The 24,439-nt window shown below is 44.0% G+C and overlaps 2 protein-coding genes across 2 annotated transcripts; both read right to left on the bottom strand.

The window, feature by feature from the left end:
• Positions 1 to 3,950: 3,950 nt before the first annotated feature.
• Positions 3,951 to 9,727, bottom strand: rab38a (RAB38a, member RAS oncogene family). The gene is made up of 3 exons (XM_040170628.2): positions 9,330 to 9,727; positions 6,888 to 7,168; positions 3,951 to 5,142 (listed from the first exon to the last, which is right to left on the bottom strand). The coding sequence occupies exons 1-3, from the start codon at positions 9,529 to 9,531 to the stop codon at positions 4,987 to 4,989; spliced, it is 639 nt and encodes a 212-aa protein (XP_040026562.1). The 5' UTR covers positions 9,532 to 9,727; the 3' UTR covers positions 3,951 to 4,986.
• A 436-nt stretch (positions 9,728 to 10,163) lies between these two features.
• On the bottom strand, positions 10,164 to 21,220 carry ctsc (cathepsin C). The gene is made up of 8 exons (XM_040170607.2): positions 16,401 to 21,220; positions 16,018 to 16,163; positions 15,188 to 15,342; positions 14,021 to 14,176; positions 13,718 to 13,836; positions 12,532 to 12,663; positions 12,047 to 12,279; positions 10,164 to 10,762 (listed from the first exon to the last, which is right to left on the bottom strand). The coding sequence occupies exons 1-8, from the start codon at positions 16,561 to 16,563 to the stop codon at positions 10,496 to 10,498; spliced, it is 1,371 nt and encodes a 456-aa protein (XP_040026541.2). The 5' UTR covers positions 16,564 to 21,220; the 3' UTR covers positions 10,164 to 10,495.
• Positions 21,221 to 24,439: the final 3,219 nt, after the last annotated feature.

Genomic DNA, 24,439 nt, shown 5'->3' with positions numbered 1-24,439 from the left:
GTAAAATGTGCTAAACCAAGCAGACGCACAACATGACCCTCAGAGGAGACATGAAGACATAATGCACTTATTTATCACATCACTATTGCCTCTTCAAATGTTCTCAGCATGTGAGCTGTATTCTAGAATAAATCATTCTATTACTTAACATTTCTGAAATTAATTGAGAATTGTTATTACCCCACGAAATACAACATATTGCACACATGTCACCCCTGCGCTAGATGCACCTTTGAATGAAAACAAATGGCCTTGCATATATTGTTTTATTTTTCCTCACATCTTCTGTATGAAGCACAAGAGAAACACCCTAAAAGAGGTCGCTTATACTCAAGACTGTAAGCACTCGAAGGTCCCATTCTTCCTAACATGCATGGAAGACTATGAAAACTACATAGTCGTAGAGTACAGTCAGTTTTCCGCACTGCGTGTTGTGTGTTGATAGAACTAATCACACGGCCGCTGTGTTGGCTCATACACAGAGAGCGTCTGCAAACAAAAGCAGCCTCCGTCAGTCACTGGTGGTCAGTGTGAGGGCTTCAATAACACACCGGGTTTGCAACTTGGGGGACAAGAAAAGCTTTCCGACCAGACAGTGATTGAGGTTCGTACTCAGCGGTCTGCGAGGAGTCGGTAAATCAGTATTTGTTGTTTGTATATATTTCAGCATGCAACAACCTGCTGTTTTGGGAATCAATAAACGTCCCAAAAATTGGAACATTTTAATTCAAATTGTATCTGAACACAATTCGAACTTTACAATGGCTTGAAAGGGAAACTGTTAACAGTCCACTAAGATCTTCAGGGGTGTTTTAGTCTTTATAACGATCAATGATGGCATTCATCTCGCTCGGCTTTGATAATGTGTCCCAACCACGTAGAGGTAGATCTCGCCCCGTGGGACGGCCATTGAGATGTAAGAGCTGGATTTTCTCTAAATGGTTCAGAAATGTGCTCAGAGGATGTTTTCTTTGGTCTGACAGTAATTTGAATCAGGTGAAAGTTCAAGTACACAACATCTCATCTGCAATAAATACAGTGTTGCAAAAAACAACTAAATGAAAGCTTAATCCCGGTGTGGCTGCAACAATGTAGTCAACTACACAACAACAACGTCAACATGTGTACAAGGAAGACATTTCAGCACGCCGCCGGTGTTGTTCTCAATCTACACCTTTGTGCAGTAGCATCTCACAAGATTGAGATGTTACTCCACAAAGAGAAATGTGTTCTTTGGCTCTTTTAGTGCCGAGCACATCTACAGGGAGCTTAGACGGAGACTTGTGTTCTTTAGAAGTCTCTCAGCAGTGATTGTTGGGCAGAGATTTGCTGTCAAAACAACCTTCCCACGCTGTCAGAGTTGTGCTTTTTCTCCCAGCTCCTAGTACTTTTAGTTATACGTCTAATCTTATGGTTGAAAAGACACAAGATAAAAAACGATAAACCTGAAATAATGTCCGTGAGACAAAAAGAGCAACCTCCAAGATGATGATCGGAGCCATACAAGGGATTGAGTTGACTGACGGGTGAGCTTATTAAATTGCTTCAAACATCAAATCAAATGCCGGGTTAGAGTTTACAAACTATAACTTTCTAAAATGGGAAGGATTACTAGTTTACATTGAGTGTGTGTGTGTGTGTGTGTGTGTGTGTGTGTGTGTGTGTGTGTGTGTGTGTGTGTGTGTGTGTGTGTGTGTGTGTGTGTGTGTGTGTGTGTGTGTGTGTGTGTGTGTGAATTGGATTCTCTCTCCGGCCGATCTTGCTGTGAATGATGAGTCATCCAAAGCAGGCCTCTGATATTCCCCATGGCCCTCCATTTAAAAACTATAGCCGAGACTGAGACGTGGTCACGCACACACACACACACACACACACACACAGACGAATCCTCACACTTATCGATCAAAGTTGGAGGTGCCGCCGCTATTTTTCATTCATCCGGAGTCTCCTCTGGCTCCTGCCATCGATTCCATTTTACCGGGTGTTTAATTCACAGCCAGAGCATCCCTGCCACAGCCTCCGCTTCCAACTCCACTCTCCCTGTTTATCGACCATGTAGCGGCAGCGCAAGTGCACTCAGTGCCCGCATTTTCACGGGGTGGCGCTTTTATTGCCACGCTCATGACCTTTCATTATTCATGTTTATTTTTCAATGGCGCAAAGACAATGCCCTTCATGTTCATTGTCTCAATGAGAAATTACAGCGGATGTCAAATGTTCTTCTTTCAATGCTTGTTCATCTAAAGAAATCTTTGCAAACCCCCATTACACACATGATACAATTTACAGCAACAAGAACGGCAACAGCACTCACAGGTAAGGCTGTTTGTATGGTGGTTTAAAATATGTGTGTGAGTGTGAGAGAAGGACAGGGAAAGCCTTGTAAGTCCTTCTGAAATCACGTGCAGCTTATTTTCTCTTTATCCTGTGTGACTGAGAAGTCTTGTGATTGTAGTGCCTTGCCATGGTTCCTTTACCTCTCTCCTTGTTGCCTTTACCCCTTTGCTACATTGGAAAAGAACAACAAGGACAAGGCCAGTAAGTGGAGAAAGAAAAAGGGCAGTATCACTCTCTCGGCAGCTTGTTGCCTTAGAGACCAGAGAGCGAGCGATAAATCTGTGAAATCTTCTGATCATTTGTGTGTGTGTGTGTGTGTGTGTGTGTGTGTGTGTGTGTGTGTGTGTGTGTGTGTCTGTGGGAGTACAGAGAAGGGGGTGGGCTTCTGACACACAACAGAGGAAAATTCCCTCATAACTGCTCTGCCTGCTCTCTCTGCCCTGTGTTTTCTCAAAACAAATTGTTACATCATTGCTGAGAATCAGATCCAATTATTACTAATTAGAGAGCAGCACTGTCTCTTTCTCCAGCGGCTGCCCTCAGTTCAGAACCGACATCCGACAGACACTCTGGTAAACAGTAGATTGTGTCTTTGTCTCACTGGGATAAAAAGAACCCGCAGTGTTAAACGAGGCACAAAATGTTATCTATAAAGGACGTTAATTAGAGATTAGGGTCTGTCAGCAGAGTTTAGAAGGTTTAGAAACGGGACAATAACGTTTTGGCAAAACATGTGTATCGATCGAATTTGACTGGGTTAAAAAAAAGTAGATCAAAATAGATTGGCCTCAAAATGGGTTCGTCCGTTCATGTAATTACCTTTTATTAACATTGGAAATCACTGGAATTAGCTAACAATTGGAAAACAGTGGGAAAGGTTTACCTATTTTTTTATAGGTGGAGTCCATCAAAACTCAGCCCTTTAAAGTGTGTTTTCAGATACAGAATGAAGACGGTGCTCCGTCACATAACAAGTCAGAGGACAGTCACCAAGGCGACGTTTTAGCATTAGATCTGTAAAAAGGTATGTTTTATGTTCGTCCAACCACCTTTAAACATAATGCACACCATTTATCATGCAAATCCAGCAATGATTGCACATTACCTGACTGAAAGAGTAAAGGGTTTTGGGGGGATGGTGTGTCAGTGAAGTACAAGTTCAAAGGTCATCTGAGCTGAGTGAAAGCGGAGCACCTGATGGCAAAACTTTGAAATAATCTTGAAACAAAAAAAACATTTTGTGGCATGTTTATTCTTTGTAACAGCTCAAGCAAAAAATTAACAAAGGGGGATAATCAATTGTGGTCCGGTCACAACTCCAAGACACACTGACTGCCCAGAGATGTGAGGTTTTTCATTGCTCCAAAAAAGGAAAGTGGAGGGAGCTTTCTTTAAAACAATGTAAATACTTTTGTGTGTGTGTATGTTTGTTAAGTCACCCAACTTCATTAAAAGGACACTGATGCTAAAATGTCTCCCTTCTGATTGGAGCTCTCATCGGGACGCGTCGGGGCCGGACTGCTCACACACTTTACCATAGTGGGTCTAATCAGCCCCCCCGTGATTGAAAACACCTTAGGGTGCAGTTACTAACATAAAATCACATTCAGATATAGGATAGTAAAGCTATGGTTTATTGATGTTGACGACTGGATGCTGGTTATATTTTTATATAATATGTACATGTTTGTATACATTCATATAGAAATGCATTTAATCCATTATTACAAATGTTACAAATATTCAGAATTCAGATTTAATATACAACCATTTAATGGAACAATACACGTTAGTGTTGCATTGGGGAGTAATTCCTTGAAACATAAATGGTTTGTCATGGTATTTTAAATGCGTTACCATGGAAATGAGTAGAAGCCTACTTTTGGGATGAAAAGTAAGGTCATTCTAAAAACCTTCAAGTGCACTTATAAATACAATATGTGGTGAATACATCTATTGAGGACAGTAAATAAAATGGTTTAGAAAAGGCACTTTAATTATCAATATAATCTGTTGGCCATTATTGAGCTGGCAGACGAGGTAAGACGAGGAAGGACATTACCATGAAAAAATCTGACAAAACAATAGCGAATAATAGTAGCTGTAGTGTTATCGGGACTGAGATTGAATTGCTTTCAGTACATGTGCTCTCCACCTGTTTGTTCAACCCGAATGACTGAAAATGAATGAAAAACTAAGAACAAACGCTGTCAGAGAGGGATGAGAAGAAAGAAACAGGACAAACTCTGACAGAATGGGAAGAGAAAAGCAGGGAGAGATGTCAAATAGGCATGTTGTACCCTTGTAAAGATACACCGTGATTTTCTTTTTGTGCATGTGTTCATTAATTTAGTCTCCATGGTAACCGAAGTGGCAATGGTCCAGAGGGCAACCTTGCCTTTGACAAGCGCACGCAGCTGCATTCATCTCTAATTCTCTCTTTCTGCCTTTCTTGAGCCAGCTGCCTGTCAGTCATCCTCTAAGCCCCCCCATCCCTCCTCCCCACAACCCCGAATACTGGCTACCTGACAGGGGAAGAGTTTGCACCAGTAAATGCTTCCTAAAAAAAAAAAACGCCAAAGTGGTTCTCTCTCAGTCTCCTGCACACAGACAAACTGATATAAAAGGACATCCGGCTGACGAGGGCCGTTACTGGGACCTGAAGCAGGAGGAGCATGTCCCGCCTTTGTCCTTCTCCAGCTGGGGGGTGATGGTGTCCGGCACTTCTGATTGGAGCATGTCGTTCTCACTGGCAATGATGTGCTTCACCAAGCAGTTAGCCGCTTCATCGATGTTGATGTTTTCCTGAACGAGAGGAAAAGGTAGGAGGAACATATAGAAGGAGGGATGGGAGTAGGAAAGTAAGTGTCGATGGAAAGAGAGGAGGAGGCTTTTTTTTAATCAAAGGATTAAAACAAGTGCCACAAATGGAGAATGAACCATGACTGACGGATGATGCAGAGGACGTTGTGGGTGTTGTGGGGAGGTACTTCTACATAAATATCTTCCCAGCTGCAGACACTGGTCTCTGTAGTTCAGACAGTGATGGATTACAATACAACGTCCTCCCTCATTACAAGCACAGTGAGTTGAATCTCAGCAACAATAGCTTTGACAAAAAATGAATGACATTAAGGAACCATAAATAGTTAGTATTTCTGATGTGTGCCTACGCAGAGCATCTTTGTGCCTTCAGGTGGTGAAGAATGTGAAGGAGTAGGTTTAACATCAAACGTTAACTCGACAAAGTGAAAGTTTGAACTGCTCCATATTTTAAATTTGAATTTGTTGCAACTTTACACACTGCAATTTTTTGCACTGCCTTTTTATGTGTGTTAATTTTCACTATGCCACTATGAATTTTGCCTAATTGGATACAGACAGAAAGCAGTGTGTATCTAGAAAAGGGGGCCATTCTATGGTGTGCTTAATACAATATGACTACCAGGATGCTTGTTTATGATTAAAGAAAAAAACAATGCAAAATGTTCGTTCTCGACAGCTCCCACAATAGCGCTTTTTTGGGCTGAGATGTTGCCCTGGGTGTTACGGTTAGGTTACACACACACACACACACACACACACACACACACACACACACACAAACTGTCTTAATGAATGATCAGTAGCATGTGACCTCCTCCAGTCTGCAGCCGCTCCCTGTGTCATACTTACTGTTAGATCCGCTACAAAAGATTCTTCCAAAACAAAATATAACACAATAAAAACACCTTCTCTGCCAACTTTGCCTTTCTACAAGGTTTTGTATGCAGAACATGTGCTGCGTTGGCGAAGTTAACCGTTATAAATAATTATTATTCTGGCAGGCGATCAGATACCAGTCGCATGTATTACACATTCCAGCCTAAGTCAGCTTAAAAGGGGAAATTGTAAACTTTCTCAGGGAAATTACACACGAGGCATCAAGATGCATGTCGCTAAATATTCCGATCTACTGCTATTTATATTTATGGTTAACTTTGAGTGCAGGAGGACATTGAAGAAATTGCCTGGAGGACGTATGGAGGTACAACCTGAATGGATTTACATTTAGAGCACCTCTCTAAATACTTTCTATTTTCAGTTAGTTGCACTTATGTACACTAGTTGCTATCGGAGCTTGTGTTTCGGTCTCGGTGGCTTATTGTGTGAATCCTCAACTCCTCCTACAATCAGTACTCACTCATCACATGCATTCATTCATTCCTCTCCGCATTAATAAGTGCTAAATAATACTGTACTTAAATGTATTCAAGTTCAAACTGATTTTCTTTTTAACCTTTACGCTTCCTGTTTCCCCCCATTTGCAGTCTTTGCTCCCCATCCTGAGTGCGCCTCTCCACCGGCTGATCAGCTGCTGTCTGACGCACTCCAGCTGGTTGGGAGTCAGATGCTTCTCGAGGACATTTGAACAGGAAGGACGCGCCTGCTTGAGCCTAAGCGCTTCTGTTTAGAGCCCCTCCATCCATCCATCCATCCATCCATCCATCCACAGCACCACGGATCCATCACTGCACTTTGGATTTACGCGTGTGCCCCTCCTTCCTCACCTTAGCGGACGTCTCGTACCATCCCACGAAGCCGTTCTCCTGGCAGAACTGGTCCATCTTTATTCCGTTATTGGTCAGCACGTCCCGGCCCTGGTCGCATTTATTGGCCAAAAGCACAGTGGCTACATGTTTCCCGTTGGCAAGTGTCAGTTTGGAATCCAAGTCCTCCTTCCATTTGGTGATGGCCTCAAAGGAGGCGGGCCTTGTGACGTCAAACACAATGAAGGCGCCCATGGCCTCGCGGTAGTACACGCGCGTCATGTTGCCAAACCTCTCCTGACCTAAAGGACACACACACACGCGTATAAACAAAGAAAATAAGTATCGTTTTGGTACCGGTTTCACCTTTTTACTTTGCACCCCTTTAGAGGAAGACGCGTCACATGCTGGCTTACAAGAAAGTAAGTGATGTAAGTGATGCTGTGTGACAACGGCAGCAGACAGAGACACGAATCATCCGATTAACTAATTTCATCACACTTCTGTCTCATTCCCGTAACACAAACCCACACGCAAGCTTTTAAAAGTGCTCCGGAAAGAGAGCGATGAGATGGAGACACGGGTAGAGGCACGATGGGGAGGAAGAGTCTTTGGTGTCAATGTGTGTGTGCGAGCGCTTGCCTGTGAACTGTAGAAATTCCTACGGGTCAAATTAATTCGATAAGCTCTGTAGGAATGTTGTATCCACACAGATTGTTCCCATCCATGACGATTGTTAGAGTACGAGATATTTTCACACTGTGGACTGAACCTACAAGCGCAGCAGATCCTTCTCGAAGCCGTTTGCATCGTCGTGAAGAAGAGAGGGGTTGAAATTCATTTCCACGCTACTGGGACATCGGAAATATCAGAAGGGCAGAACCTTGTATTGGATGAAAAGGGATTTCCGGTTTTCTGTGTAAGCCAATTCAGGTGTGCTGGGTGAAAACATTATTTCTCTGTACCATTAAAATGAAGGGGTAGCTCTTCAAGGCCTTCAAGGTGAGCTGAGTGTCGATGTCTTCATGCCTTCTGCAGCCATGGACTCCTATACCTCAACATGTACATCGATGGGAATTTTAAAAATGGTGTAAAGTATGTAAAGCCCCATAACGGCATCCCATCTTCAATGCTACCCGTGCAACTTGCCACGCCACCCTGTGAGCCGTGGACATAGAAAGAGGGCAGTCAAAATAATACAAGAGTTGATGCTATGATTGTGTTGGGAAATGCAGAATATTCATTGCATCTAAAAAACGTCTGTGTATTATCAAACCCCCAAACAAACCAGTGGATCTAGGTCATTCAAACAATGCAGAACTAAGGTGAACAATTCAGGCCTTCCGGCCTCACGGCTTCTATCACTTTGGGGTGAGTGTAGGAGCACCCACACATACATCTACAGTACCGAACCGCAGCCGTTTGCACGGAGGGAGACGCTCCTCCCTCGGTTCACAATACAAGCTTTCTGTATACGAGAGCTCGGGCCTCAAATCTCCCTCACATGAGTTTGAGACACATGACTGCTTGCGCTTACTGGAGAGGGCGCACAGGAGGGGAGGGAGCAGCAGGTCAGAGGATTCCTCTAAACCTCAGCCGACACTCATGTGAGATGAAACCAGCGCAGCCTTTAGCTTTGTTAATCGTTGGGTCTGGGTTCTATTCTGTACTTTATTGTAAAGTACTGCTCTGCTCTCCCGGCCCGAGTGGATCAGTTACATCTAAGCCCCAAAATATGTGTGAAAGGTATAAAAAATATATACAAATACAAATATTTACACAACATATAGAATAAAACAGCTTTACCTTTTTATTCATTGAAGATCTCAAATATTGTAATACCATATGATACACATACAAGGTGTCGTAGTTGGATTTGTAGGTGTGTGTGTGTGTGTGTGTGTGTGTGTGCGTGTAAATGCAGAAATATAAATGCCTGGTGATTTCGAGTGAGTAATACCTACTGGTCAGCTGGTACACATGAGGAATATTATCCCTGATAACGCTGCCATCCAAGTCTCACGCTCGTTCCCTGGTTGTATTAGAATCACTAACCTCTAATCTGATTGTATATCTAAAAAAAACACATTTTCTTTCAAAGATAGATGTATAGTTTCCAAACCCTCCAAGCTGAAAGCAACTTGTTGAATTCCAGCTGACCTCTGATTTGGAAAATGTTGTCTTTTACCTAAATAGGCATTGATCATGTAAACGGTGACTTTCATCATAACCACCACTTTATGTAATTGCTAAGCATATTCATTAAAGGTTATTACAAGGAATTTCTAAATGTAACCGTGTGCTAATTTACCCTAATATACAATTTAACCCCGCACGGGGGGCGGATATTAAACTGCCAATATAATATCCCAAAGTGCATTCAATTTTCATCCATATCACAAACACAGCCCAAAGTGAAAGCACATCACCCAACAATAAAGGCTCATTGAGCGGTGACCGTACCTGCGATGTCCCACAGCTGAAGGCGCACCGTCTCCTGGTCCCAGTTGAGGACTTTCAGGGCGAAGTCCACCCCGATGGTGGCTCGGTAGTTGGGGCTGAAGTTGTGGTGGACATACCGCTTGATGATGCTGGTCTTACCGACCCCGAGGTCCCCGATCACGAGGATCTTGTAGAGATGCTCCTTGCTGTGGTTGTTCTGCATGGCGACCGAGGAAGGCGAGAGCGGAGCATGAATCCAGCGCAGTGGAGAGGTCCGGGGGGGGGCACAGGACAGCGCAGACGGGACAGAAGAGAGTTGGGAGGGGGGCGGGGAGGGGGAGGGGGGGGGGGGGGGGTGTACGCCCTGGTCCGGAGAGGGAAGCGGAGCGGAGACGTCTGGACCTTGTGACGCACGCGGGTGATCTGCGGTGGATTGAAACATCCAAGCCGGAAGGGATGTGGACTCTTTGTGTTAAGTAAGCAACTTTTTTTTCACGACTTAAGTAAAATAGCAGCATGAAATGGAAACACTCAAGTGGGCTTCAAAGATGTGAAGTTATTTTCACTAAACGTACTTATTTCATAATACTGCGATTTAGAACATTAAATGAAGAGAGTTGAACCGGTGACTTAAAGCAGCGAAGAGCAGTTTTCCTTTACTTTCCTTTTTCTTTCTGTTTGTTGCCTAAACAGAGATTTATTACTGAGCCACAAAGGCAAATTTATGCTGCTGTTGTTGTTTGAGTAGAGTGAAAAAAATAAGTAATACTCAGCTCCAAGAGAAAAATGTATTTAGACTCATGTTCCATCTTCACACATTGCAACAATAATCGCTCACAATAAGAAGGCGCTACAAATAGTTATGTCCCTTTATTTATTTAAGTAAGAATTCCCTTTAAAAGCTCCCCGGGGAGCTCATACAAAGTGCCTTTACAGAAAAACATGGCAGTCACGGTTTCACTTTGCAGGGAGAGAACATTTTACAACTCTTCCCTGTTGCTTCCCTGAGACAAAGAATCACAGCGCAGCACCCGGATCCCCTTAAAGTGATGACATGGCACATCGTGCACAGACGCACTTGGATTTTAAAACTTGATTCGGCAGCTTCAGCTCAGATTCAAAAATCATTCATAGTCAGCTATTGGTTGATCGATGAGGTTGGAAACAAAGCGACGCCGCAGGGGTCCCTACAGTCGGGGGATCGGGTTGGCGGCGACCGCGATGCTCTCGATGGAACACTCGTCGCTGCCCCTGCGGATGCGGAAGTAGCCGCCCTCGCCCCAGCCCGTGCCCCAGCTGTTCTTGACGGTCCAGTACTTCTGCCCGGTCTTGTGGCAGCGGCCGTAGCCCACCAACAGCACGGCGTGGTTGGTCAGCTCGAAGGGGTTGAAGGGGTCTCTGAGGCCCGTGTGGTGGTAGATGCCCTCCTTGTAGTGCATGAAGTCGGGGTAGACCTGGCGAAGGACAGGGATGATTTTATTTCAATTTTTCTGTGTCAAATCCAAGCTGTACCCGTGAAGCAGGAGGGGGCAGAGTTGGAGAAGGAAAATTTCAAAATGCATTTCAGGAGGGAGAAAAAAAAATGTTACATTTACAAACAAATAGAAATTAAGGGGACATAATGGTCCGTTAGGGCGGCACGGTGGCGTGGTGGTTAGCACAGTCGCCTCACAGCAAGAAGGTCCTGGGTTCCACTCCGTCCAGAGGCCTTTCTGTGTGGAGTCTCCATGTTCTCCCCGTGTCTGCGTGGGTTCTCTCTGGGTTCTCCGGCTTCCTCCCACAGTCCAAAGACATGCTCTGGGGATCAGGTTGATTGGGGACTCGTAGGTGTATGAATGTGAGTGTGAATGGTTGTGTGTCTCTGTGTAGCCCTGCAATTGGCTGGCGACCAATCCAGGATATACCCTGTCTATCGCCCCAAGTTGGCTGGGATGGACTCCAGCCCCCCCGCGACCCTGTGTGCAGGATAAGCGGTTTGACAATAGATGGATGGATAACGGTCCATTAGCATTTTGCTAGCTTAGCCGTGCTTTAGGGTTAACAGGACAAATGAATCCTATACTTCTAGAAAAAAACATCTTATGTTGAGTTGTTGACATTATTATTATTATTACCACCATTAGTGAAATGAATAAGATTAATGAAACTACAGAATGTGCGCAAAGTTTTGATGAATGAATTAACCATTATTTTATAGCCAAAATGACCCCCGGACCAGCAGACCGCTTATACCCGGGGTGTCAAACTCATTTTAGGTTTGGGCCAGATACTGACCACTTTTTTCTCAAGTGGGTTAGATCCTAAAAATCATAGGGGGGGTGCCACGGATGGTCCGGTCGACGGGGGGGGTACGTTTGGCGCGTGGGGGCCTGGCGTGATTTCCTCCCCCTCCACCCCAATGGCAGGCGATCTACCGGCTCTGCGTTGGGGAACGACCTGGTCCTCCTGGTCAAACGCGTGCGCTCACTCACAGAGTGCGACCCCCTGTGGACTTTTAAGGAATAGCAGCTGCTTTTACTGAAATGCAATTTATGTCATTCTGTAATTCTAACAATAGCAAAGTCATCCAGCGGGATTCGGCCCTTGAGTTTGACACCTATGGCTTAAGATACTTGAAACATGAAAGCATGCTCTTCCAGTTACAATCTCTCCCAAAATTCAAAACAGAATCGAGAGAGCAAAAACCAAACAGAACAGAATAGAAATCCCAAGTAGGAAACAGTGAGCAGCAGTTTTACCTCAAAAGCCACTCCAACGGGTCCATTGTTGACCAGCTCCAACATCATGGCCATCTCACTGCAGCCGCCGTAGAATCCACCGACGTAGTAGTAGTCCCCGGCGTAAATGCGGCGGCAGTTTTGAGGAACGCCGCACGGAGAGTCCTTCGCCGTGTACGGAAAGCACGACTCATCCACAATGCCAAAATCCTGAATATACTTCCCTATCAGGTACGGGAACCCACCATCGCAACCTTAGGAGGGAGAGAGCCGAAGGTTAAATCCGATTCATCAAGACGGTCAGATAGAAAGAAAAAAAATCAATTCTTTAACGCTCTTCAAAATTAAGAGTGAAAATGCAGTAATCAGGGCAGTTGATACACTTTCCACAACAGAAAAAAAACACTTAAGCTACTTGTTTCGATCACAATATGAATAAAACCTTTTCAATGCTTTATGAATTGATACGGTCTGGACACGAGACTTCAGCTGGAGACTTGGTTCACCTTGCGAGTACTCGGAACAGGAGACCACTTGTTGCGGGCTGAGGACGGGAGTCTGGCTGTTGTTGGTGAGGATTCGAAGCCGAGCTTCCAACATTCCCATCGCGGCAAAGGAGTAGCAGCTCCCACACGACGCTGAAAGACACATCGGAGTTCAGTCACAGTGCAACGCAGCCGGACTTCAGGAAAATGGTTTCATTCCTCCATTAGAGCATAATGTCCCCATGTGTATGTAAATAAAGAGCACAAAGTATTGGATGCAATGCCGCAACTCCACTATAGAATAACCAACAACTCATAAAGCAAAGCCATCTTCAGATATGTGTGATCGGCTTCTACACCCCGGATACAAAACACGGACACATCTTTTACGGCCATTTGTTCAATAAATGTTTATTTAATGTGAAGTGGATAAGTAGATTTGCTGCCCCAGTATACTTATTTGCATTATTTGTAATACATAATAATGCAGCATGGCACAGGGACAATAACTCAGGTTGTGAATAAAATGCCGCAGGATCAAATTAGGACAGAGAACAGCGGCTGAGGGGATTTGCACGGTGGTTTAATAGTCCTGGTTCAAGTCGGGGGGACAAAACCGTTTACATTTGGGTCCAAAACTTAACGTCTCCCAAGAATAATATGGTAATATGAAATTAAAAGATCTGTGCCAGCAGATGGTTAAGAAGTTAACCCTTCATGAGATGTTAAGAAGCAGGTATACAAATCTATCTTTTATCACACCCATTTTTTGGGAGCCAAAATAAAAAAAAAAGCTAAATAAAAGCAAAATCGCCCTCACTGGGAACACTGAAGCCGAAATAAGCTCTGCAGCACAGCACAGAGGCTTAGGGGGCTTCTATTGAAAAACTCTCCGGCCCTCTCCAGATCGTTAAACCCGGCCCTGCAGAGGCCCTCTCAGACACTCCAACCACTCGGTGCGCTTAATCTCTCCACTCACACGCCAGAAACACAGGCGGGGAGCGGAAAAGGAGACCGGAGGCCCGCCGAGAGGGAAGCATCTGGGCTGCCCGTACAGACAGTCCTCCTCCTGCGGGGCCTCGCAATCACATTCTTTATGTTCACAATATCAGGTGTGCGAGAGGTTCTGTGTGGTTGCCTCTGGAAATAACTCAACATTGACATTAAAGTGAAAACAGTATTCCGCAGGACGGCAGGCAAATGTCACCTTGGTTGCGCACGGGGCTGACGAAGTTGACTCCGCCGACGTCTCTCCAATCCCAGCGCTCGGGCAGCGCCGCCGCCATCTTTGCTTCGGCAGCGTCCGCAGGCGCGGGGCGAAGGCGCCTAAAGAACGGACAAATCGATGAAATTGAGAAGCATGGGCCTAAAAGGGTGATTGGGTGGGGTACTGAACCCCAATGTTCTTAATGTATTTCATTGATTTGGACATGTTAAAATACACCATGATACGCGTTGTGCCAATAAAGCCGCTTGAATTGAAAAGTATGGGGAATAAGTAAATACTCACGCGGGGCTACGGGAGCCGGGGCCCCCGGCTCGATGGTGCAGCTCCTTCAGAGTGTACATCTCATGCTCCGGGTAGGCCGCGGCCGTCCACGACTTCTGGACAGAGTTGATGGCCTCAAGAAAGTCCATGTTGTTTTTGTACGGCTTCTGGAGGAGCCTGGAGAGTGAACGAGGACACACACACACACACACACACACACACACACACACACACACACACACACACACACACACACACACACACACACACACACACACACACACACACACACACACACACACACACACACACAAACATACACACACACACACACACACACACACCAAGAGAAATGAGACGCTTGTAATGGATCCCCCCAATTAGTTGTAAGATGTGTTGAAAAAAAGGGCTCTTTTTCCATGAAGACTTCAAACATAAACATGCACTATTAGCTTGCACGGCCTCGGTCACGTAATAGAAACAATGAGGAATGACTTTCAAAGCGTCGCCGTCAGAGACAAAGACAAAGCTCAAGTTTGCCCGATCCGTAAACGGTAATGTCAACGTTCCGGATTAGTCCCATCATCTGTGCTCGTCTCTTTTTAAAACACTTTGACTGTGATGATGCACAATTATTTCTATGATGCAGTTGTGTTTGGGAAATATCAAACAAAAATCGTGAATAAATCTATAATAGAAATGTTTAGTTTAGTTTCAGTGGATACAGCAATTAATAAAAAATCACTTATCAATAAAATTATATCAGTTGAGGTGTTGAGAATAAACACGGGTTGTTTAAATATATCTTTCGGTTTAGAATTACAATAAACTTGAATACCGTTACACTGTATCTTTGTGAATCACTCGATCAAATCAATTATTATCGTGACATTCGTTTGCCTACAACATTTTGCTTCTACGTCCGACATGTCAGATATCAGGACATTTGCCAACATTACCGAGAGGATATGAGGCCAACGCGGTGCATATCAGATGAGGTCGTGGGAGGAAATTAGTGTAGATTAGATAAATGTCAAAACTCCACAGAACAGACAAAGCAGTGATCATCCACACCGCCGGCACTAAGAGTCTGCAAACCCCCTCCAGCGTACCGCTGATGTCTCACTTGTTTGCGTTTTTTCCACTTTACATTTCGAGCAGTGTACCGAACCGCCGCTCTGTACGTACCCGCTGCTGAAGAGGGGTTTGTAATGTATTTTGGGTGGTACCGATGTCACTTTCTTCCCCACAAAACAGGCCCAGTTGTGTCCCAGAACATCATGGGCCCAACCGGGCAAGGTCTGGTCACAGAGGCTGGTCACCTTATGGCCATCATCGGTGTACTGAAAGTGTGGAGGCAAAAAGCAGATTAGAACTTGTGATCCAATACAATTTAGTCATGTATGCACATACAAACTGTCAGGATCAATCAAAGCAATTGAATTAAGATAAAGTGTTCAGTGTTGGGGTTCAGACATTTACGGTTTTTACAATTACAGGAAGTTCAAAATCTGAAGGAAAAAAAAAATCTCTCCCTACATCTCTTATCGCAAAATGAAGTTGATTCAGCTGAGGAAGTTGAAGTAGACGTGGACATATTCTAACATCACGGGGTTGAAGACACTTCCCTTATCTCGGTGTCCCGTGAGTCAAAGGACGCGTGACTGAAAGACTAACCTTAAAATCAAGCTGCGTGCAAATAGTGCATTTCACACAAATGTTAGTCTGATCTATCGGACCTGAAGACATGCATGTTTTCCAGATAGCATCAGCAGACGAGCGGAGAGGAAATGAAGTGATGATCTTTTTAATATCTGAGAGTGTTGAACGGCAGGTCGAACATGACGTTTGTGAGCAGATGTTTAAAAGACAAAGATTAACAACGCTCATATAAATCACGTTCAAACAAAAGAACAGGATATTAATCCTTTCGCCCACCCAAGACATTTCACGTATCGTGTGTGTGTGTGTGTGTGTGTGTGTGTGTGTGTGTGTGTGTGTGTGTGTGTGTGTCATACTTTGAAGAAGGCGAACCATTTGTACCCGTTGATGACCACTTCGAAGCCCTGGTTGTAGATGAGGGTGAAGAAGCCGCTGTGCCCGAGCTCATCTTTGGCCACAGAAAGCTTCTCCAGGGTCACCACGACTGTACTCTCACCTGTAGCTGAGGAGGACAATCACAACAGGAATGTCTAAATAGATGCAGTTTTTTGATTCATACATGTGAGAAAGCATTGTTTCGGAAGAGAAAGTTGACTTAATACTGATTTTCAACACGGGACAAAAACAGGAAGTGATGATTGAAACGGCTTGGTTTAGTTTCTGTCCGAGCTGCGACCTTAAATTAAACACGTCACATGATCGCTAAATTACGAAACTGACGTTGTTGCGGTCGCTTTACCTTCTGCGGAGCAGTTGACGGTGCCGTCTTGTCCTCCTTTGGACACCTGAAACACCCAAGTCCCCAGTACGTCCTCGTAGGTGCAGTTGGCCGGAGTGTCCCCCATGCACCCTTCACCCCAAAGCAGGAGCGCGCACACTAGCACACCGCTAATCCGCCTCATCGTCACACACACACACAGACGAACAGCCCCCAAAATAAGGAAATTAAAAAAAGCTGCTGTTAGTTCGTCGTCTAGTTAAAGTTTGACCGAGCCCACCTCTCAGCACGTTAACTTCTCCTTTGTCCCCCCCAAGTCGTCTGCTCGGTACCGGTTTGTAAACTGGAACTTTTTTTTCAAAGATGCAGAGTTCAACTTTTTTGGTCAAGATAAAGACGTTACGTACCTGCGCACAACGTTTCTGCGCACACGCAGCTAGCGGTACAGCCGCTCGTTCAAATCAAAAGCACGCCTTACGTAGCCTCCTTTGGATATTATCAAGAGTATTTCCAACACATATGTTTATGTGTACTATGTATACACGCGTGTGCTCGTATACATGTACTTTATTGGGACTTCATCACTTGTTTGGTCCGCCATACAAAGATACATATATTTAAAACCAACAAGGAACCAAGAGTCGGTGCACCTCTTGTTGTTTGTCTGTTCTTTCTTCGCTTTATGGTTTCGCTTTTCGTGTCACATGACAACCTAGCACTAGCGTTGCACGCGCAATAGACGGAAAAAACAGATTGCGTTTGGCGCCAGAAGGAGCCAACAAAAAAATACGATGACACATAGAAAAATATGTGAAATAAAAAATAGGGGATGCTTCTGTGACCTCGTCCCACGTAATTAATCCGAATATGGTTTTAAAATAGGCCGTTTTTATATTGCTTTTTTTTTTGTTAAAAAGAATATTCAGCAAAAACTGAACATGAATGAAAGTAACACCATACATGTATTTGTTAAAAAACATATTAAACACATATTCTTTACTATATGTATCTTTTTATCCCCCTATTGTAACACTAATGTGTGTTCTTATATGCTTGAGAGTACCGTCTGGGAATGACTGGCATCTGTGGTAAAATGGTCCTATGCAGACATGTTTCCCAGCATAATGTCTTTTAACTTGTCTGTTTAGCTCGTGTGTAATGTGCCTCTAAATAATCTTGTTTATAATGTTGTGGCATTTTAATAATCCCTGTTGAGGAATTTCTCCTTTCATTTGTTACCTGAGGGAGATTACAGTCAATTTGACTGTTTGCATGTGTGTGTGTGTGTGTGTGTGTGGGTGGGTGGGTGACTGCATCCTGATAGGTCTATAGTTAAAGAGCTTTATTTATTTTCTCCAGCGGGCATTTAAGGAAAGTGCTGGAGGCTTTGATCACCATGGTAACTGTGACATGGGCTGACTCATCTTCTTGACAGACCATAATAAGCACTCATTTGAAGAAGGGACTGAAGAGGTATTAGTCATGCAGTCTCATTAGTGCCATTACACTGTATTTGTGTGGAAATGTGTGTGTGTGTGTGTGTGTGTGTGCATCGTTGTGTGCACATGTGCACGTTGTGTTGATGTGTCTGCGTGTGTCTGTGTGCAGTAACGCAGGATAGAGGAGCAGGGAGACGGAGGGGTGGTGTTATGAATGTTAACAGGCTGAACCCACTGAGCTGCCTCTAAGAGTGACTCATTGAAACTCGCGTTTCAATCTTGATATTGTTCTCGCTTCCACTGGGAGGAAATTAAAACTCAAGTGACTTTCAGTTCTGCTACATTGGCACCCACATTATTTGTCCCCTGCTCGCTTGGCTTCCCGACTCTCGCTCTGCACCACGCGTCCTCCTCTTGTTCTCTCCCTACTTCCGACTTGTGCTTTATAATTACATATTCCACAACACACACACGGTCCGAATCTGCATCATATACTGAGACATTATGTGACAGAGTCTGCAAAGAGTCTGTTTGACTCGTGCCTTTATGAATATAAAATTTAAAAAGCCCACTGTGACGTCTTTTAATATATATATATATATATTTTCCTTGTTTGTATTCTCCGCACAGTTCCTCCCTCTCTAGCAAATACAAGACGCCCTCCCTGGGAACGGCAGCAGCCAATTGGAGCCCTTTAGACATGAAATAAAAGTAATTTATGAAACCGCTTTCTCATCATCTCGTCATGCATGTAGCTGTTAAACACCTGTTGAACATCTGTGACTAAATAGTCTTTAGTTGATATATAAACAGGCTGTTTGACTCCTCCCACGGCTTCCTACAGGACTGCAGCTTTTCAATCATCAGTTCCACATAACGGGAGACAACCTGTCTTGCTATTTCTGCCCCCCGTTGATCGGTGGGAAATACAATGCTAAAGCAGCGTTTCATTACGTCGGAGGCGTGGGTGGAGCCACTCCATCACAGAGTGGGGACGGCCACACAGACCTCGTAGTGTTAATGTTACAATCCTCCACATTTAAATGGTCCTCTCTGGTCACTTACCTGAGCGTCACGCAGACACCTACACACAACACAAGCGTGCAGTGCAGAGAGAAATCTTTTCCTCCGGCTTGTGTCCTGAACATGCCCACGCGCGCATGCTAGGTGTGCACACACGCAGCAGATACATATGGTCTCCCTGTTAACCACATGCAGCCATGACACCCCTTTCTCACCAACCTTTTATATGCAGGGGACACACCATTTACATAGGAACAAATAACACTAACAGAAACTGTTCGCCGCGGGACACTGTGTGGGTGCAGAGAAGAACATTAGGGGATGTTGTAGGGGGTCTGGTATAAAATATCAAAATATTGATCGTTCTCAAAATAAACCCTACAATGCCCGGGTAGAGCTGTAGAATGTGTTTGTGAACATATTACATGTGCTGCCCAAACTGTCTCCATTCTAATCACAAAGCAGTTTTCACCTGTTCTCTTTTTATTGTGGTCCTGTCGTTTCATTTTTTCCATTTATTTGAAAAGCTCCTCATTTGCAATAATTTTGTGATTTCATCTGGGAGAGAGCATTTTCTGCCCTGAGAGGTGGAGAAGAAGAAAAGAATGGTGACGGGAGGAAATAAAGGTGGGTAAAGTCGGGGGACCATGACATAATTGGGAAAGAGAATGAAAGATAGCGGGGTCATTTCATCCTCTTTGACCCACCGCATGTCTTTTTGAGGCTAAATCCTAGCCGAGCCGCCACGGTAACGCTGCAGACAATGGTGGAGGAAGCCTTCAGCAGATGTCTAGGTGTGGTCCACCACCTCCACTGACTGGGTCCAACAAGGGCCAGAGACTCACACACTGTGGAGTTCACAAAGTGTGGGCGATAAAAATGTGACTTTGTCCAAATACTGGATGAAATAACCAATGATATGGAAGATGTTCAACTCATGACGCTGTGAGAAAAGACGACATGTATCCCTGACTGGACCAGTGTTGCAGGATGTCTGCGAACATCTTTTCCCCATTTACGACGCCTTTTTTCTATAATAGCTTATTTTACTGTATTATTTCATTCATGTGAAGTTTAAAACACAAGAGAGAACAGAGTTGTGAATTTTGGGGAAATTCCATGTAGGTTTAGTGCTTATTTGAACCATAACACATGTTGAACAGCAGTATTAATGTAGCAGTTAGCTGATTAATATTCTACAACCATATTTCATACAAGTATTTATATACAGATTGGTTTAGTTTCTATACAAGCTTCTTAACTAACGAGACGATTCTAACCCAAGATTTGTGATGAGACTCGTGCTGGGTGCATGTTCTCTATTGCATCTTAGCAGACAAGGTTTGTATTGTAGTATTTGTGACTTAAAAACAAAAATCATATATATATATGTTCAATTAAAATGATGACTAAAATCGATAGCAAAGACTCAGTTATTGTTTTTAATAATGATTTCCATAACGATTCAAAAGGTACTTTGTAGTACATTTACACAAAGATTTAACGGCAATAACATGATTAAAAAAGCAAAAACACTTCTTAGTTTCCCCCCCAACACGGCGGCCACACTGACCGTCACCTTCCATCCCCGCAGGGAAAAACCCATTAAGAGACCCGTGACATCACGGAGAGCGAGTGAGTTTAGAGCTGATGATTGGCCCCCGCGGCCTCCTTCGTTCCGCTAGAAGGCGACTCCTCGCGCTCTTCTCTGGCGCTCAGCGTGTGGGCGTTCGACTGAGTCAAACCACGGGGACATTTAAGAAAACAAAAGAAAACCACCCGTTAACACCAAAGTGCTGTGGTGGTAGCAGAGTGTTCTTCTTTCACATCAGCGAGCGGCTCGCGGGGATGAGCGGCGAGCTGCAGCCGTCTGCTCGTCTAACTGCTGCCGCTCGCCGCTTCTTCTCCTTCTGCACACCTGGTGGTTCAAATCCCATCAATGCTTCTACAATGGCCGCTTTGTAATGTCCACATGTTGAATAGACATATGTTTAACGGATAGGTCGTACCGACTATTGTGCCATTTTACAGTTTTATGGAACCTAATCTGGCTGTCCCTTTAACCGCACAATGTTACATGTGCTGTCTTATTGCTTGAGGACAACTAAGGACATAAGATACATCACACCCGCAGGGGACGCGCACATGCAAATCCTCGTTGCGGGGCCCTTTTAAAAAACCTCCCTACTCCTCATTTCTAGTGTCCTCGGATAAACAAAAGCAGCGCGGCGTTAAAAACACAGCGAGGGTCTCGTTAACGCGGCCCGCTTCCTGGTTCCCGGTGGGCCACAGATCAGCCCGCAGAGGGGCCGTCACGGGGCACAGCTGAGGGCCACTCTGGAGCCGGGAGATTCATTCATTAATTGGAAGATGAGAAGAACTCTTAGTTTGGCCAGAGCTGCTTGTTGTTCTCTGTGCCGGGTCTGTTGGGAGCCCGCGGGGGAAAAAAGGCCTGTGAACGAGGCCCACGTGTCAGCGACAAGACGGCGTGGAATCCATGTTGGATCTAAATCACCAAACCGCTGGCGTAGAATAGCGTATCTGATGAGATCTGAGTCTAAAGCTTATTAAAAACAGATAGAACATAAAATCCGAACGACTTAGTTGTCTATAACCCCCCCCTCTAAAAAGCCACTTTGAAACCCTCTGCAGTATGTTGTCACATTTCACAGGCCTGAGTGAAAATATCCAAATATAAAACCACCTTCCAATATGACACAAATACACAGCATCAGAATACATTCTACCTTTCTGAGAGAGAAAGCAAAACCAAAAAAATAACAAAGCGATAAAAAACAGTAATGCTAATTAACAGTTACTCATAATGCCGGCGGGGGAGCAGAAACACAGCGAGGCGTCCTTAAAAAGATGATGAATTAACGCTCTTTGTTACATTTACAAGACGTTGGCGTTATTCAACAGCTTCAGAAAGACATTTTGAATTGATTTCCAACAGAGGTCTTGTTTGTGTGTCCAAATTATTTAAATTACTCGTGTTCATCCCCCCCCCACCAAAAAAAAAGCACTTGATACGGAGATGAGAGGAAGTTGGCACTGAGTGGAGATACTGATGTTATACTACTGCGGATTTCAAGCCCGACTACAAGGACATTTTAAAATAAATAACTAGTAAACACGTGTCATCGTTTTCCTCTCAGTAGCAGTCATTTTCAAATTCTAATTTAGAAATAATAGATTCTACACACTCACTAAGCCAATTCCACTTCCTTTTAACTGGGCTTAAGGTATTGATGAACCTGGGTTGTAATAAGATTGAAGTACAACGCAGCGTTATAATTCATTGTTTTTTCGAGGTCTGCTCCAGAAACACACAAGTGAGTAGTAGCATGTAAATATTACTATTATATAACATTCATCTCCTTATTGATATCTCTGACAATTGTAATCTCATCAGCATTTAAAGCAAGAGGGCATAATTGGGGGATTTTATGTTTCTAACGCAAGATGATCCATAAAAAATATAAAAAAGCAGAAAACAATGTTCCTTGACTGTTTCTTTGCTTACCCATAATGCCCTGCAAGGATACCTCTGTGATACATGGTGTGATAATCACAGCTCAGGTCAGTTTAATTCTCTCTTCAAAAGAAACACTAGTTTCACTGAATGTATTTCACAATTAAATCAAACAAGTTATTCCACTTGATACAGAAGCCAAATAAATACACAAACTCCTCTTTTACTTCTTCTAATCAATAAAATACTGACCTAATACGAACCTAATTTCTTATCTGCTTCTTCTCCTTCCCCCATCTATGATCTACACTTCTATTGGCAAAGGAAACAACCGCGTATTAAAACACTCTTCAGTCAGTTATAAAAAGCAACACTCAAATCAGCAACGTTTGGACCAACTTACAAAAACACCGTTGATGATTTCTAAAGACGTGTAGCTGTGAGCCCGGAGGACCTTCATCAAACCAGCGGCAGTGTTGTCCATCAAAAAATATTTTTCATCTCTTTTTTTTCATGAATCATTTACCCGTAGGGATGCGTATGGTTGGGATTCTACCCATACTGCTCATCGATTTCTCTTCATCTGTGCGCACAAAGTTTCTGCTGGGCTGGCTCATCTCAGCCTCAGAGTATACAAGCATTTATATACCGAGCCCCCCCACTGTGCATCGGGCCAACACTGTTGTGATTTACTCATTTCATTAACGCTGCTCAAAGGGGAAGAAACCATTTGTGAAGGCGTTCATCACAGGGCCTTATTTAGAACAATGATGCGGGAGCCTCTTGACAGCGACTGACTGAAAAAACAAACTCCTTCCAGCCGGCCCTGTAAACCTGTCCAACCATATGTTTTTGTGGTGTTTACACAGTAAACATGGACCATATCAGACAAATTGCTGGGCAGGGCAGTAAGAGAGGCTGCTTGCACACAGCTCCGCCACATTGGTCTGTCTCATCAGTGCCCGCGGATTTCAGATTCCTGCCATCCCAAAATGAATTAGAACGCACCTCGAAGCCAAGTGCTGCTGAAAAGGAGGCTTAGCAGGGGAGCGAAACGTGATTTTGTATATCGGGCTCCAAACCAGCACTGGTTTTTATATTTTTATTCACAAAGTATAAAATAAATGACCTTGTGTCTTTTTCCAGCATGATGAGCATGTCTGGATTAAAAGTATTTTTGAGGGCAGGGATTAACAATCCAATTCTTTAGAGTGCATTTATAAAAAATAAAAGCATTTTGGGTAGAAATCATCAAGAGATCATCTTCCTGGCGAGCACAAGAATTTACTCATCCACATCGTCATGATGTTTTGGCAAAAATATATTAGGAAAAAAAATAGTAATTTTGCTGAGATCTGCTCAGAAAAATACGGGGTCAAATGTGGAGCAGCGTTATTAAATGTTCAGGTGTAAAAATCCCCAGACAGCTAAAAGAGATTGGATTCAAATGATAGAGGAGATGAAATTGTACTTTGCCGAAATGCTACACGACAGATAAATATTTCTGAGTTTGTGTGGATCGTGCAAATACAAATACCTGCTTTATTTCTTTACGTGCGACCAAGATTTACATCCGCTTTAACGACAGCGTGACTATAAAAGGAGCCGATGATGTCACAGAAATGAGGCCTTAAAGACAACAGGATGTCTTTTTCTGCAGAGGTAGTAGCACACGACCGCGGAGCCTCACCCGGGGGGCTGAGAAAGCGCCGCTCAAGTGCTGACGCGAGCGTTTGTAACACAAGAACTGCTCCCCGACAACATCTCAGCAATAACACAGCTTTCGTTTTCTGAAGACAGGTCAGCGCCTCCGTTGTTAAATCAAGATGAGTAGAAGTAGAGGTAATGATGCACAGACGGGTCAACAACAATGACGGACGGCTCTCGCCGCAAGCTTTTTCACCAGGTTAGTGTCTTAATCGGCAGGGCGCACATCTTAATAAACGCCAAAACCAAAAGTATCAGATAATCAATTGCACAAACAGCTCTTCAACGATCTCACAAAGCAGTTATATCAGAAGTAGATTGGACTCTGATTGAAAGTTAAGACCGGGAATATGTTGCAGAAGAAGGGGGGGGGGGGGAGAAGTGGAACTACAAGCCCAAAATGAGAAAATAACAGC

Source organism: Gasterosteus aculeatus, chromosome 1, assembly GCF_964276395.1.
Source record: "Gasterosteus aculeatus chromosome 1, fGasAcu3.hap1.1, whole genome shotgun sequence".
NCBI lineage: Eukaryota > Metazoa > Chordata > Actinopteri > Perciformes > Gasterosteidae > Gasterosteus > Gasterosteus aculeatus.
Note: the sequence above shows the minus strand (reverse complement) of the source record. Positions and strands in the feature narration are given on the sequence as shown.

Bases quoted from the DNA above. Each gene is read 5' to 3' on its own strand.
- rab38a (XM_040170628.2), bottom strand. From the start codon at position 9,531: ATGCAGAACAACCACAGCAAGGAGCATCTCTACAAGATCCTCGTGATC. The intron at 7,169-9,329 runs GTACGGTCACCG...TGTGTCCTTTAG, and splicing joins TCAGCTGTGGGACATCGCAG to GTCAGGAGAGGTTTGGCAAC. The intron at 5,143-6,887 runs GTGAGGAAGGAG...CCTCTCGTTCAG, and splicing joins GGTACGAGACGTCCGCTAAG to GAAAACATCAACATCGATGA.
- ctsc (XM_040170607.2), bottom strand. From the start codon at position 16,563: ATGAGGCGGATTAGCGGTGTGCTAGTGTGCGCGCTCCTGCTTTGGGGT. The intron at 16,164-16,400 runs GTAAAGCGACCG...TGTCCTCCTCAG, and splicing joins CGTCAACTGCTCCGCAGAAG to CTACAGGTGAGAGTACAGTC. The intron at 15,343-16,017 runs GTATGACACACA...CCACACTTTCAG, and splicing joins AATGGTTCGCCTTCTTCAAA to TACACCGATGATGGCCATAA.